At 40.8% G+C, this 16,458-nt stretch overlaps 1 protein-coding gene across 6 annotated transcripts in view; it reads right to left on the reverse strand.

The window, feature by feature from the left end:
• Positions 1–11,574: 11,574 nt before the first annotated feature.
• Positions 11,575–16,458, reverse strand: part of ARHGAP24 (Rho GTPase activating protein 24) — a 239,361-nt gene continuing 234,477 nt past the window's right edge. For all 6 annotated transcript variants that reach the window (XM_085306286.1, XM_085306291.1, XM_085306287.1 and 3 more), the window contains one exon: positions 11,575–15,342. In XM_085306286.1, the coding sequence (XP_085162412.1) occupies positions 15,099–15,342 (244 nt within the window). In that variant the 3' untranslated portion in view covers positions 11,575–15,098. The remainder of the gene's footprint in view (positions 15,343–16,458) is intronic.

A 16,458-nucleotide genomic window follows, 5' to 3' on the forward strand; every position in this document is an offset into this window, starting at 1 on the left:
TGTCAGAGATTTATCTAGAGTTGCGCTTTGAAAAGAAATGATTTGATTAGATTTCTAAAGTATGAGCATATCTAGTCCATGTAGATGAATAAAACATTTTGAAAACTACAATAAAGCAGTAGAACAGTGCCTGTAACAAAGTTCATTTGACACATCAGCATGGAGGTTTTGGCTCTGTTRCTGCTCTATTCTCTGTTCCTCTACTTCATAAGGAGAAAGCAGGCTAGATGCTATGTGAGCTCCTAGTAAGATTTTAGCATTTAAGCTGAAACTCCTGGTCAATCTGCTTTTAAATTGGTGAGCTGTTTGACTGTTTCAGCGACAGTCCCCATACCCCACACAGGGTAAACCTCCCTTGCTTCCCCGTGCTGGCCTGCTCAGCCCCGAGTGCTCTGCGAGGGAGAACGTGCTGTCTGCATGCCACTGGCATGGTGGTGCCAGCAGCGGGGTCTTTCTGGGCCAGTGTGCGCACTCCCAGTGTGCACAGATAAACTAGCTCACAGCTTCTCTGCGCTGCTGCACCACTTGGGCGCCATCCTGCTGCTCTGCAGCTTTCTGACAGTGGGGACTGGCTGGTAGGATATTTTTTTTCATCTGGACTTTAAAAAACCTCTGTGGTTTTTCTGTCTTTGCTCAGGTCACTTATGTCAGCCTTTTTCATCCTGCACCAGCTTCCTGGTGCTTGTACTGCCTTCTCTTCAAGACAGCCTCTGCCCATGACAGTGGCACGTCACTGCCCACTTCAGCAGGGTAATGTCTCTTTCACCTGCTTGGTACTTCTGCCTCCCACACACCATGTGTTGTCCTTTCCTCCCCCTTGCCTCTCTTAGTCCTTTCAGGCTTCCAGTGACTTTTTCAGTTTTGACAGCCAAAAGATAAATTCCCTTGCCAAGAACAGACTAAAACAGTCTGCAGAGCTTCTCGCTGCTGTAGCTGGCTAGTAGTTTAAAGACTTCCTGAGTACTTTTATGTTACATTGTAGTCACTTAATACTAGGCAACTTTGCCTGACACCCTAATTATCTAGGGCTAAATTCTACCTGATTTTGCTACATTTTAAGTGTGCCTATATTTCTATCAGTACAGCTCCGTGCAGTGTTGGGGGCAGGATCTACTACAGTGCTCACATAGGCTGCTGGTGTTAGGTGGAGGCAAGAGTCTCTCAACAGGGTGGATGTGTTGGCCTCATTGCTCTTCCCAGCAACTGAACACATGGTTGGCACATACCCCCCAGCTTTCGTTACAGTTGAGTAGCTCAAAATTCTCACTTGTCCCCTGAAAACTCTACAATACGTTTTGCACAATTACAGGAAGGCCACTTTACAGCAGTCATGATGTGTTAGTCAGGCTCTTAACAGCACTGAGGGTTTTGGAAAGCAAAAAAATTAAAACCTATGTCCTGGGCTGGTGCAGTTACTGTTCGTAACCGTGCTGTTGGCTGCTGGCCATTCAGGTCTGAAGGGCTGCATTGGCAACCATGTGGATGGTATTTTTAGTGACTATTTTGTTCTGGATGGAATAACACTCCTTTAATAATCCCATTAAAACTGTATCTTTAAGCAAGAATAGAAATTATATTTTTCTGAAGAAATGCCATCAAGTTTTCTAACTGCCCATGTGCCAGTTGATACGCTGATGTGCTTTACTCTCATTATAACCACCTGTTGGCTATACCACTCCCTCTGGTATAATATAAAGCAAATTACCATGTTTTCCAGTGTCAGTCCCAGTATGATGGCTGCTATTGAAAAACTATTTCTATCATACTAGTAATGCATTGCAATAATGTTAATGCTGGGAGTATCTTATTTATAGTATGAAAATCAATACATTAAAGTAATTATTGTAGAGATAATGAGAGACATTTTGAAGACAAACAGGACTGTGGACTATGAATTGCACTAAGCATCTGGGGAGAAAAATAATCATACTGCCTTCCCTGAATCACAGATTCAAATCATGCCAGCCTGTTGCTTCCTACTAAGACTCCATTAAATGAGGTGCAACTTCACTCTTTCCTGACTCACGTCATGATAAAAAAAGAAATTATACTTTCAAAGGTTCTTAAGTTAGGGAATAGTTGTAGAACAGCGCTTCTGTGTTAGAAGATACATTCCACAAAGATACATTCCACAAAATTAAAAAGAAAACAGTATAATATACCAACTCCAATAGGGTGTATTTCTGTCTATGCAATGAGAGATTAAAGTTTATAAATACCTCTTTATCTTACATTTTCTTAATAGCTAGTGTTTTAAATAGCAGTAGAACAAAATGCTTGATGTCTTCACACCAAAGATAAGCGATTAGCAAATACATAGGATATACCTCCATTCTAGGATGASCTTGTGAGCTTGGTGGATTTCTAATAACTACAGCCTTGTCTTGAAACACTTGTACTCTACAAAATGACTACACATATTTTGCATCAATACCATATATGACTTTATGCTATTATAATTCCTGCTGCTCCAGAGTAAGGGATGTTAAACTTGGCAACCCTGAAGAATCAGTGCCATGAATTAGGAAGGAGAGAACTAAAGAACTAAGACTAAAGAGATGAATTACTGAACAATCAATAAGACAAGACTGAGAAGAGATTTTCTTCTTCTTGCTAAGTAGGAAATGTCAACAGAAAAAGAGGTGGGGGGAAGGACCATTTGTAAAAGATTTACTATCAGTAAGTTGTAAAGGTAAACTGTCGCTAATCTGTTGAAGAAAAGATTACTGTTCTTCCTAGAAGCCTTTTGGAGCACATTGTGGAGAAGTGGTGGAGCAAAGCTCAGGAGCTGGCAGAAATGCTGYCTTGGCCTTGCATCTTCAGTGCAAGTCCAGGCCTCTCTTTCCCCAGAAGCTTACAGAATTGAATGGGAGAAAAATGGAGCGCTTGGGCAAATGGTCTTGGGACAGCAAAGGAAAAATAAGGAAACAAGAAAGAAACTACAGAAAGAACAGGAGTTGAAAGAAGTCTCTTGGCTTGAGAGGCAAGGGAGGAAGGACGAGGGAAACCCAGGGAAGCTGGGGATAATATGAAAGTGCTTTTGAGCTGTGGAAAGTGACTGACTTGTTATGCTTTAAGAACAATAAATACACAGAGCGTGTCTAAGTACAGAGAGAGGCAGGGGGACAACTGGAAAACCAAAGGAATCACTAAATCTTTGTAACTGATACAAAGATACAAAGAAGTTGAAACTGTAATTCTTGTACTAAATCACAGGACTGCTCAAAAGCTAAATATCTGTATTGAATAATAGGATACAGTACACTCATAATGGTTCAATGTGCAYGTGCTTGTGCATGTGCTTACGCATATAATACTGTGAGATTTAAGATGATACATGGAAAAATACAAGAAAAAAACAGCTATTTCACTCATGAACAGCCACATTTAATGGTGGACAGCCTGTAATACCAAGTGTGAGAAGCCAGAGAAGTTACAACCGATATATATGCTATCACTTGGCCTAAGCTAATGACTATGCAAATTCAGAAGATTTGTGCATAGTTGCTAGATATAAACTGGCACAAAAGTGGGCTGTGTGGATTGTTTTTCACCTTCTCTGCTATAGTACTGTGTGCTGAGCTTTCATTGCTGCCCTCTAGGCTAAATCTCTGTAAGCCATTCTTTAAAATCCTATTTCTTCTGATTTTTAATGATGTTGCATTGTTAATGTGTATTTATTGACTAAAGGAGCCACACTGGTTCCACTGTATTAATTTAAATTCAATTTGCAGACAACAAAACAGAAGTATTATCCTCTTTCAGTGGTTTATGCTGCTGCCTGACTTGAATCCTATTTGGGAAAGTTGTCCTGCTGACTGTAGGCCAAGTCTGATCCTAAGTCAACTCATTAAGAATTGGATCAAGCTCTACGGAAATTAGGGAAGTCTTTGTGTTTTGCTTTAACCTCACATCTTCTCTTGCATTTTCATTCCCTACCATATTTTATTAGCAAACATTTGCTGCTGAGGGAAACCTTGTTCTTAGATATACCGGTGCCATTCTGAAGTAAAGTCATTTAGATGATTAGAATGGCTCCAGATTATGCTTGCATACCCACCAGGGAGACTTCGACTTGTCTCCAATCAGCAGATAATTTATCCTTCTCTGACACACAGGGTCAAAAGTGTCAATGTAAAATGGCTCCAGGGAAGTCTAGGCTTCGCTTATGTTTAAGCAACTGTAATTAAGGATGGAAGACAACAGTAAATTTGTATTGCTGTAGCGTTAGAGACTTCCAGAGATGAGTTACTGATTTAACTGCAGCTTCACACTCTGAAACAGAATCATCCTGCTGACAGAAAGGTTAATTTTTCTATGTCCAAAATACAACTATTTATTCTCTATTCCTCTTTTTTAGGTAAGGATTTTATTTTAAAATGAATGCAAAATTTACACCTGATGTTCACAACCGGTTCTCTTCTAATTCTTGAATTCTTAAGTAGGAAATCAGTGTTTTCAGCAATTATTTTGATCTGTGTTGATCAGCACAGACATTAATCTCCTATCAATTTTTCCTGCCTTTGCTGAGCTGCCATGTATTTGGTTCCATACATTAACAAGTAGGTTAATTGAAGTATTGAAAAGCATGACTTGCCTGAGGCACGTTTCAGTGTGTAATCATGGTACTGCTGTTGTGCATTAAAATTATGAGCTTACACTGAATACAGGGTAATCTAAATCCCACTTGGACCAGAAAGTTTGGACCAGGAAACAGAAATTAAAACTTTTAGGACCTTTTTTTTTTTTTTTTTTTGGTCATTTATTTTTTTTTTTTAATAGCGCAGGAGCTACTTGTCAGGAAAATAAAAGCATGTCACATCATAAATCCACAGCACCTGCTGTCAGCACTTACCTCTAATGTATATTTAATTAAGGTATGTAAGCCTGAAATTCATCTGAACAAGTGTTCATAAATTATATACTGACAAGGAAGTCCTGTGAGTCAAGGATGATTTTTCCCGGTTCCTCAGCTTTACATACAACATCTAATTTCCAAACCATGGCACCAACGTAGTTGGAAGTTCTTGTTTAAATTCTTTTGACCTAGACCTACCTAGCCCAGTTGTGCTCCCTAGTTTGGCAGCAAAAACTGCTTTGGCTTCCATAATAAGAGGATTAAGCCCTGTATTTTTTAAGTTTGTATCTACGAAAGAACAAGTAATTTAGCAACGCTGGCCGCTACCTGTCACATTTTGCCTGCAGAACACTAGTTCAAATTCAGCAGCACCTATAGGCAAATCTGATGGTGATCAGATTCAGATTCAAAATGCAAAGTAGCAATACCTTTGCATTTGAAAATACCTTTTCTCAGTATTCAACTCGTCTGGACTTTGCTCTCGTTTCCACATCTGCACACACGTATACCTCACAGCTAACGTCTGCTGTCACTTTCCCTGCAACTCAGTTACAAGGACCAGTGTCATGAAGGCTCAGAAGGGGACCTTGGCGGTGCTTGCCCTCGCACTCTCTGCTGTGGGCACTCTTTCCAAAGGACCAACTCTCACTTACTGTTTCCTAGAAGGGAACTAAATGGGGTTGTCAGTCTACAACAAACCTGTTCTCACCTGCCAGCTACAGTCAGAGGGAAGGCAGTCCCTCCCTACCACCATCTTCATTTTTGTACGAGTGAAACTCGAAGCTGTAATGCTCTTAGCATGGATCCTAGGACTGGGAGTTGGCAGTCGTTCTTTCCAATTGCATTAAAACAGCCAGCTCAGCTGCAGCTGGGAACTGCCAAGGAGTCATCTCTCTGCCCATAGCAAGCTACCCATACAGCTGCATAAACCTATTTTTTCCAAACTGTTCTTTTACCTTCAGGTGCAGAGCCAGCAGGTGAGGCGCACCCTTCTCTGCTTACCTCTTGTCTCAAAGCATAGTCAAGCCAAGTTACATCAACTTTTCTTCTATGGCCACAGAGCTCAGGAAAGACGCGCAGGGGAGGAGAAGCACTGTGGCTCTACCCATACAGTTCTGGTTGTCGGCACTGAGGCTACACTGTGAAGGAAGGACACCCAAGCATGCTTGCCTGTACTCCTAGGAAGTTGAAATGCTGAGGAGCGACCAGACCAGCTCTGGAGTAGGTCCAGTAATAGGCACTGCTGCATGCCCAAGCTTACAAAGCTTGCTTTGCCACACGGCGTATTGGCTGGTAAGTCTGCGTGGCACTGCAAAGTACTGCAAATTTACACAGGCCCTGCTGGCTCCAGTGMATGGAGTAGAAAAGCTGTCATAACTCAGTACGTCCTCCTGAGCTGATACTAGCTGCGCTCCACCTCCTTCCTTGTTAGGCAAGGTTTTTAATAGCTTAGTGGTGCTTTTGATCTTAGATTTTGGCCCTAGGAAAGACAGGTCTGGCTGGCAACAGAGAAACAGATGATTGAATAGATCATGAACTGTTCTCTTACCGGCCTTTGGAATTGCCTGCAGAGGTGCTTCATTTTTGTCATGGTTCGTGTCCTGCCTACTTTCCTTTACATTCTCCTTTGATGTAGGTCACTTCAGTCAGGCAGAAGAGTATCAAACCAGCTGTGATACACTCAATACAAAATTATACAAATACCTCCATTATCATGGATATATGTAGGTGGAAATTTTAAGCTGTTTCACACAGCTCCCTGTGGAAGCTGTCAGTATTACACAAGAACACATCCGCAAGACTGAATTAAGCAAGGTCTCACCACAGTGCTGTCTAGGTTTAGTGTGGCTACTAGATCTAGCACTGTACTAGTCATTTTGCTGTGCCAAAATCCAGGTGCTGAAGTTCAGCGTGGTCTAAAGTACAATTAAAAATACCAGTCTCTGGTGTACCTTAGCAGTAATGTCATATGACTTACAGATCATCTTCTATTGCAAAGTACGCTGAAATGATCTGAAAACAGTGTTATGTGCAACAATCACTGTCCCTGCCACTGAACTATAGACTACATTTCAGCAATCTGAAGCTTTTTTTTTTTTTTTTTTTAATGGAACAAGAGAAAACAGAAAAAAAAAACCTGTATCTTAGTGTTAAGGTCAGAAAAATGGAGAGAACACTGTACGGATTTTGAACAGCAGAGAAAAAAAAAGATACTGAAAATCACTTGTTTTGGACTCAAGCTAAGTCAACTCCTAATTACTATACAGTTAAAAAAAATACAGTCATGCTCATAATAGTATTGAAAACATCACAGATTAGACTCCAACAAAGTTCTGTTATACAGGAATCATTTTAAAAGTCCTTAGCATAAAGAGAGCAGTATACACAGACATAGAGAGGATTTTCTATTCTTGCATTTAGGAGACTGAGAAATGGAACTACATTGCATACAAAGCTCATAATCCTGGATCCTTTAAGGGAAAAGTGAGGAATATATTTGCATCACACTCATTTTTCTGCCTTCGGAAAGTTTTGGACTCTCCATGGTTAGAAAAAATTTGGTTTATTGCTGGCAAGCATTCCTCCAACAAACCTAAACCATCATGAATAGTAAGTACATGCATTACAGTAAGACTTAAAGTTCTAGTAGAAATGATCCTCAGCTACTACCATTGCTTCCTACGCCTGTACAGAGCTATGACAGTTTATATCAGCAGGATATCTGCCCCTGTAGGTTTATTTGCTGAGAACGGCTGCTCTGGAGAGGTGAAAGGATGGTCTGAGGGCCATCAGCAGTTCCCAGAGCACTGGCTGGTAATCGGCAGGTTATGGTCTGACCCTCAGTGCTCACTGCCTCGCGTTCAGCTGTTACCACAACTACCGTCTCGAGTATTTCTCCACATGAAGAATTCTCATCACACATATTAGAACCCTGGCTGGTATCAGCAAGGAAGGTCTGTCTTGAGACAGTCACTCTCACTACTGGTGTCTCCACAGAAAGTAATGAAGAGCAGGAAAACTCTGAATAGTGCAACACTGATAACCTTTTTGCAGAGACAAGCTTTTAGAAAGAATGCACTTAACTGAGGGAAAAATACTACCACCTACACACAGCAGCTATTTCAGGCAGATTCACTTCCTTGTTCTCTGCATCCCTCCTGTCTGTTCCCTGTATTTTTGCATGCTCACATCAAAAGTGCCTGTTTTAATTTCATTTGTCTCATTCCTCCCCCACATACACACACCCCTCCTTGTAAATCTGCAGGATTTGCAGAGAGTCTGCAAACACTGTTCTCTTCAGTGGGCGGAGTCCAGAGGAAAGGTGGAATGAGAAAGGAAATAAATAAGGAGGTTGACTGAGCCAGGAAGGGCTGGAACATACAGCAGCTGGAGGCAACTCACTGTTTTGACTGGATTGTCAAAACATTCAAATTGGTGTACCTATTAATTTAGTGTCTCCTTACCCCACCTTTGTTCCATTCCTCCAGGGATACTATACATTACATACTGGTCAGAATAAAAACATTTTAACAAATTGTAGCTTTCTCAACAATTTTCAACCCTCATTTTGGCTAATGGATGAAGTAATACTTACATATCCTTGAGCAGTTATCTTACCAAGCTGCTTTTCTCTTCATTCCCTTGAAAACCTAAAATGCCAGGTATCACTTAACATCTTCTATTTTTTAATTTCAACATTTGGGAAACTTGTTTTGTGAGATGCTGAAAGAAAATAATTCAGCAAAGAATTACAATAAATTCTGCTGTTGCATCGAAGGATATTCCAAATTTCTCACTAACAGAAAGGAAGACAAACATTTTTTCTGAGCAAAACCTTAAAATCTAACATATAAAGGTCAAGTGAGTATCCACCACCTTTCCAGTCTACTGTGCAGAGGCATTTAGGTCACCCACTCCCACCACCGTGCTCAGGTGATGTGGTGCAGATAGCGTTAACAGCTCTAAGTCTGGCTCCTTCTCATGTTCTCTATTGTCCACAGGCTGTTGCATTCTGGTAACCTGCTTTTGTGTACACATGCTGCCCTGAACTTACACTAATGAATGTAACGTAATGTAATCATGCCTAGTGATTGAAACAGAAGGTTATTAGCTCCTGGGGGGATTTTTTCCACCATTTGTATTTATGACCTAAAAGCATTGTCTCTGGTATAGATGAGTACAGTGCACGAGGCAAAGAGTGTTTGAGCTAGAAGGGCTGAGCTATTAACAGCAATTCTCAGCTTGGAGCTGTCTGGTAAACTATAGCAAATTATTTATTTTGGAAATTCACATAAAAACCTGTGAGATACAGGTGAAAGCAATTTACGACTATAGCTTCTCATAACTGAGACATAAAACTTAGTGTTCTCTCATGGTAGCACTGTCAACTCTGCATTAGAGCATCCCTTGTTACATAGGTTACTGACAAAACAAGGGTTATCTCAGCTAAAACCTCAGTTTCATTCAATAGCGTGACAGCGAATGCCTGAAAACAACTACCTTCATAAGATACTGACCATACAATAATCAGCAAATACTCTACATGAAATCCCATTTTTTCCAGCACCTTCATGCTCAAACTCCTGCCACATTAGTCTGATGAGCAAGTCTTCCTCCTTTGACACTCGACTGCCTGAGAAGGAATGTGGTTATATCCTTTGGCAGTTACATCCCTCAGCATGTCCTCTCCACACTGCTGCTTCTGACCATGTCAGTGCACACACAGGCTGCGAAAGGCATCCTCAACTCCACACGGGCTGGACGTGCCGATGGGAACAAGGCAGCCAACTGGTTGTAGGCCCTGTGGAAGTGGCATTGTATAATCAAGGAGAAGTTACAGATGTTAGAAGAGTAGAATTTTGTTAACTTGCTTTTGAGTGTAAGGAACACTGAGGATTTTGTGCTTTTAAATAAGTAGGACAGTAATAGGAACATAAAGGAGACAGTTAAGGACATGAATAAACATCAACATCACAGCCCAATTGCTGATGAAGCCTCACTCAAAGTGGAAGCGTTACAGGTAGCCACTGAGAGGGTGGCTTGATACTTTTTATGGATGGTGATAGCAATGGACCTGCTTGTTGGTAGTACTCTTTAAGTTCACTATGCCTGCTTCAGTGTCCCAGTCTGTCTGGATGGCTTCTGCAGAAAGAATGAGGTGCAATCTTTTCCTGGGTCACGAAGGAATTTGGGATATCAGCACTTACCCATATAATTGGAAAGTTGAGCTTCAGGAGCTGAATAAGGCAACTGCTAGAAGGAAACATCATTTCACAGGCAAAGATGAGCTTCGGTCCTAGACATGAACAGCAGACATGAGCTTCTAAAAAGCTACTTGAAGAACGCCAGGATATGACCCCATGACTGTTCAAGTTGGTTCAAAATGGCATGGCTATACTGAGCTTGTCTGAGTCTTTACTGAGCCAGCGCAGAGACCTCAATCACCAGGAAGCTAACCCATAGAATAGCTTTGTGCACGTTCAGCTCCAGGAAACAAATGTGGCGAGGTTGGTGCCAGCAGCACTACAAAAGGGTACAGGAATAGATGTGTGGGAGGATTGCAGCAGCACCAAGGTCAGCTTAAACTCATAAAGGAATCTCGGCCAAAATGAGCAGGGATTAAAAAAAAAAAAAAAAAAAAAAAAACACTGAAGAACTGATCTGCTCACAGGATAACAACGACTTTCTAAGAAGGCACTTTAAGAAATTACGCCTCTGTGTCCAGGCAACTAAAAATGCTAGCTAATTTTAACAACTGTAATTGTTTGGATACTAATGGTTCATCTTTTCTTCCAAGACTAAATCCTCATTTCATAGCAGAAAAAGATCCCTCACAGAGCTGTAAAACAAAACAGAAATTCTGTGACTTCTTAGCAGGAGCCAGGCGAACTGCAGCATCACGATGCAGTACTCTGTACAGTATTCACATAGGGAACCACCTTCACAGAGTGCCTGAGAAATACTACTAAAGGCTAAGGTCTCAGAAAGAACATGTGTCTGGGCACACCTGTGATTTAATACTTACATCATCCATTTTTCCATGTGGTATTTTGTCATTTTGCTTCTGTTCATGCATTTTACTGCTTTCCACAGAAAACAAGATTTGCCTTTAGCACAGGCCTGATTTGCTAACTGCACTTGGGACCTCTTCAGGAAGTATTTGTGATCACACTTGACTACTGCCTCTTCTGTTGTTCTTTTAAGACTGCTTTGGCTGCTTTATTAACACATTTATGTAGTCTCTCTATTTCCCATTCTGTTTCCCATGTCTGTCTTTTTATATGATTTTGCTTTTTGAAAATAATTTATACATACTGTCTTATAAAATGCAGAACTTAAAAAATTCTGTGTTAGTCAGAACTGCTGGACCGTATTAAGTTTTGAGAATGAACAGGGTATAAATATGCAACCAGATACACAACAAGTTTTTTGCTGGAATTGTTAAAATGCAAGTACAAATGAGCTGGAAATAAACTAATACTGACAGGTCACAGCCTAGCAGGCTTGAATGCTCTCTTTAGTTTTATAGCTGATTTGCAGGACAGATTGGACAAATCTCTCAAACTCCAGAGCTGATTTTTCTTTCTCTGTTAAAATAAGGGTATTGAACTACCTTACAGAAAGGCTCTAGGTGAAGTTCCTCAAGATGAATGCACAAACTTGAATGCAGTAACATATGCCAGACTTCAATACAAATCATGCACACACAAATTACATACTTCTAATAATCTGGTCTCTGTTAATAACTTCAAGGGTCTTCAAAGAAAATCTTGCTGCTACAACATTTGTGAAAAATTTGCCTCTACAGTTCTACTTATTAAGCTTAAACATGAATCTCAGCTACAGAAAGTACTTGCTGCCATCATCATTTCATATTTTGCATTTATTCAGTAACAAACACTGCATAGGCAGCTAGTGCTGACCCCATGGCCCACTTGTCAGTGTTCCCCACTCAAATCTGCCAGATTTCAGGGTACCTTCTAGCAAGAGGACTCTAATCTAAAATAGGAGAGGAAGGCTGCTGTGTATTTAGCAACAGCAGGCAGTGGGCATAACTGCTTGAAAATTTTACTCTTTTCCCATTTTATTCTTTCGGGAACAGAAGCCTTGATTCCCCCCCACACACACAGGCTGAATCACATGGTAACACTGAACACTTAAAAAGAAGTCCAGAAGTTTGGAGGCTTCATGTTCTTTTCTTGGTAATAATGAGGACTAACCTCTTCTCATTGATGTATACGTGTGGTTCCTGGTCATGTCAACAGGAGTTCAGTACGCAGCAGGATTGCACTGCTGATACTTCAGGAAAAACAATTCGGTAGCACTGGTACTTAACAAAAATGAATTTCTGGATCAATGTGTAGGGGAATCAAGGGGAGGAGAAGTAAGATTTTGCTCATGAATAGCTTTAAATGAATAGTGAGAGACTGCAGTCAATGTGATTAAATATTAAAGGACAAAACTGCCTCACGCATAAAGCACCCTGCCCTAAAGAAATAACTGCAGTAGCATCATCSCATCTGAGTGAAGATGGCAATCCACAAAAAGCACAATTCAAAAATGAGGATACATATGCTACGTGACAGCACTGAGCAAATGTAGAGATGTTTCACTAGAATAGTTGGTCATACAAACCATCGTAGGCATCTTGAATGAAGAGACCTTAATATAAGCAAAAACACTCTGAACTACAATCTTGACATTTGTGGGTAGGCCTGGGAAGAGATGAGGAACAACCCTCAGAGAGCAATTGCAGAGCAAGTATCTGGATTCAGAAGCGAATGTGTAAAAGAACATTGTTCAGCCAATAAGGAAAGCCTGCAGCAGACAGGTCACGGGAAGCTTCCAGTTTGTTCCTATCAAGACCAAGGATAATCAAAATTGAATGCAGCGTGCTAAGTAGATGGACTGTAAATACCTTCCCCTCTGCAGTGTGTACAATGTAGCCCAGGACAGACATGGACACGCAAGTGAAACTCCTACTCCTGGTAAATTCTGAATAAGTAAAAAAAATAACATTTTATTGAGGAGTTGTTATTCTTGCAACCATATCAGATGATTCCCTTAGAGCAACACCTTTCCCACTACCTCACTGGCCACCTACTGCTATGTCTGTGTGGCTAAGCTCTAGATCCTCGTTTACACAAGTCCTTGAACTAGTCTTAGGCATGCATATTCCTTTAAAATTTAAGAGATCTTGAAAGGCATAGGGAGTGTTAGAGGAAACCAAAAGGAAAAAAATAGAATTCCTGTAAGTTTTACTGTGAGTGAGGAAGCAGTACTTCCTCCATCTCCAAATACTGCTGCAAGGATTAGCATGTATCCCTATCAGGAAAGAATGAATTCCAATTACRAAAACATCTGTCACAAAGATTTCACTGTCAGGTCAGCAGATTTCAGATTTTTCTTAAATTCTGAATTGACTTTGAGGCCTGTTGCATCAGCTATCAAGACCTTTCTCATTAAATATAGAAATCAGAATTAAAATCGTGATCTGTTTCTTCTCTTTCACCACTGTGTGGACATTTACTGCTAACTGACATAAAACATGCGCCTCCCTATTACCTTGACCTCTTCCTCTTTGACTTTTTCTGATGTATGCTCACATGGAGATGTTCGCAGTAATTAGCACAGCAGGGGCCGTGGCTGGGGCCTCTGAATCTCACCAAATGCAAATAATCCATGCACAAGTGCTGGGCATCGTGCTCCACTCTGAGTTACATTTCTCTGAAATGTAAACTTTCTTTTTGCTTCCCAGTACAATTCCCACATCTAACTAATATTTGTGTAACATACATGGCATAACCAAGACTCTCCTTTGTTCTTTCTCAACTGGAATTCAAAATCAACTGTAATATATTTAAGTGACACTAGAGGGAAGCCAAGATGTCTGACAACCGTTCTTTAAAAATATAGCTTGCAGTCTTAAACACAAAGTTAAAACTAAATCCTTAACATAGTGTTGAAAATACATATATTAAAGAAAATACATATATGTGGGAAAGATACCACTTTTACCGCTGTTCCTATTTTCTTTTTGCCCAGTCTGTTCCCCGCTGTTGTTCCCTCACTGATGCTAGGAACCTGGGTGCTTTCCCAGTTGTAACATTTAACTGTAGTCCCATGAAGCATTCAGAGACTATGATAACTTGCTAGGTATGCACTGTAAATCACCCGATTAATGGTCATGCATTTTCTTCCTTATTTGGTACTTCTGATATGGTTGCCCTGGTAATTTCTACTTTGGTCATCCGTTCCGTTGTTTTTTGTCTTCAGCACTTGTCATGCTGCCAGGGCTATCAGGATGCATGTCTCCGCAGCAGCGTTAGAGAAAGGACCCAGCTTCCTCTGGACCATGGAAGTCAGTCGGATGCCAATATGGTCAAGGCACAACTTGTTCTCCTGCTCTGAGCTGCAGTGATCACGCACTGGGCTGTTCAAGGTACCCCCAAAAGCTCTGACCATATGATTGAGTTCCCCTTACATTCTCTTCCCCCCTCCTAAGTTCTTACCCTCTACCAGCCTCATCCCCTCCCAAACACACAGCCTGACTTTTCCCTGCTGAACCTGATTCTGGTGACTAATTTGGTGTTTATGATACAGTTGCCCTGATAATTTCTACCCTGGTCACCAGTTCTGTTAAAATAGTACCCCTTTTGTTACCTACAGCATCCTGCTGTTTCTGTTGCTGCTGTCTTGTTAGAAGCGCCGCAAATCAGGGTTAGCCATCTGCACGCGTACCTTAATATATCTGTTTATCTTCAACCCCCAGCAAGAGGGAAAACAAAACAAAAAAACAAAACCGAAAAACATTTGATATACAAAATAAGCCGATGGTAACACAATGCCAAAAATAGCTTATTATGTTAAGTGCAAGGGAAAGAAGCCTTGATAAAAAGCTTGATTGCAACAACATTTCAATTTACCGGTTTAAATACAAGACTTGCATTAAAATATTTCTTGAGATACATCTCTCATTCTCTAAGGTGATTTTTCTTTTAAATTTATATACACATATCCAGTTGTAACACTTAACAGTAGTCTCATGAAGCATTCAAAGAGTATAACTTGGTAAGTACACACTGTAGATATGAGTGGTTAATCATTCATATGATTTCTTCCTTCAAGGGTTTATAACATTATGTTGAGTACTAGCCTCAGACAGGTGACCAGCCACCTGATACAGTATAATACCCCCACAAGCCCTTCCCCAAAGTCCCGCAGTCTACATTTCTAATGCTCACTGGATCCAGATGGTGTTGCCTCTTTCTGGTCTGCGAGGTTCCACTGTCAGGTCTCCAAAAGTGGAGAAAAATTGCTCCATTTCCTTCTGCAGCATATCATTCCTCTTCTCTGCATCCTCCTTGGCCCGCTCTGCATTACGCATTTTGATTTCTACCATTGTGAACTTCTTCCGCTCTTGATCCAGCTCTTCATGCAGGGCCATCATTTCTGTCTCCAGGGTGAGATTTCTCTGCTCCAAGCTGCAGAAACAGAAGTAAATGCAGACAGCTCCTGAGCAGCACTCCTCAGTGGCTCACACAGAAATACAACATCACAAATTCATCTGTGTATTTATCTTTTCATTTACAAAGCTTGGAGTAAACTTGAGAGGTGTATCTGCAAACAGTGGCTTTACCTTTGATTCATTCCCGTAGTGTAATCTCTGTCACATTTACAAAAAGCATGATACCGACCACTTGCAAGGTGTATGGTAGCCTCACCTAATTCTCCAGGCTTCAGCTGATTTATCTACTGTATCTATCTGCAAGATCAACAATTAAAATAAACTGTCATCAAGAAGATTTGACTTTTCTCTAAAAAATCACCGCATTTTGAATCCTGTGAGAAGTATCAGGCATGCCAGCAATATTACTGAAGAGAGTTGTCATGTGTGTTAAAAAAAAAGTGCACTATGCTGAAAGTTGTGACGTTGTGAGGAGACTTCTGTTTCCTGGGCTCCGTACCTTCACTGAGAGCAGCTGATGCCAGCAGCTCTGACATGCTGCGATACAGCTATGGCCTTGCAGTGCCAGAAGTACCAACGCAAACAGCTTCTGGAGAAGAGTTTCAGTATTCTCTCAGTTCCCCAAACTATGAGTGGAACAGAACCAAGGCACTGGTTTCACTGAAACATGATGTTGGGTTGCCACTCTCATTTTCTGAAGAATAGGAATCAACTAATTAAATCACTTTGAGAGCTGACTGATTTTGTCAGATTTTACAGAAAGTCACAAGGTTCTGACTTTATTTTTGGTGGTCATGGGATAGTGTATCGTAACTGTGGCAAATAATTGCTCTGAAGCAAAACACACAAGATCATATCCCAAGAGCAATCCCGTATGACAACTGAAAGGCAGGAAACCCAGCAGAGAGCACCCAGTGACTGCAGCTACTGCAGACTTCTAGCAAAGTGCTGTTTTAGCAGGTTTTGCAAAACTATCCTGAAGGCTAGTTTGAGTTCTGTTTGCTTTTATAAATCTTACTTCAAGCCTGTATCAAGTCACAATATGAACTAAAAATATGATTAACACCAAGAATGGTGGTTTTTATTTGCTATAGGGCTTTTTCATATAGCCATTAAATACATCAGCCATAGT

The sequence above is a fragment of the Rhea americana genome, unplaced genomic scaffold, assembly GCF_003343005.1.
Source record: "Rhea americana isolate MKP2758 unplaced genomic scaffold, rheAme1 scaffold_237, whole genome shotgun sequence".
Lineage (NCBI taxonomy): Eukaryota > Metazoa > Chordata > Aves > Rheiformes > Rheidae > Rhea > Rhea americana.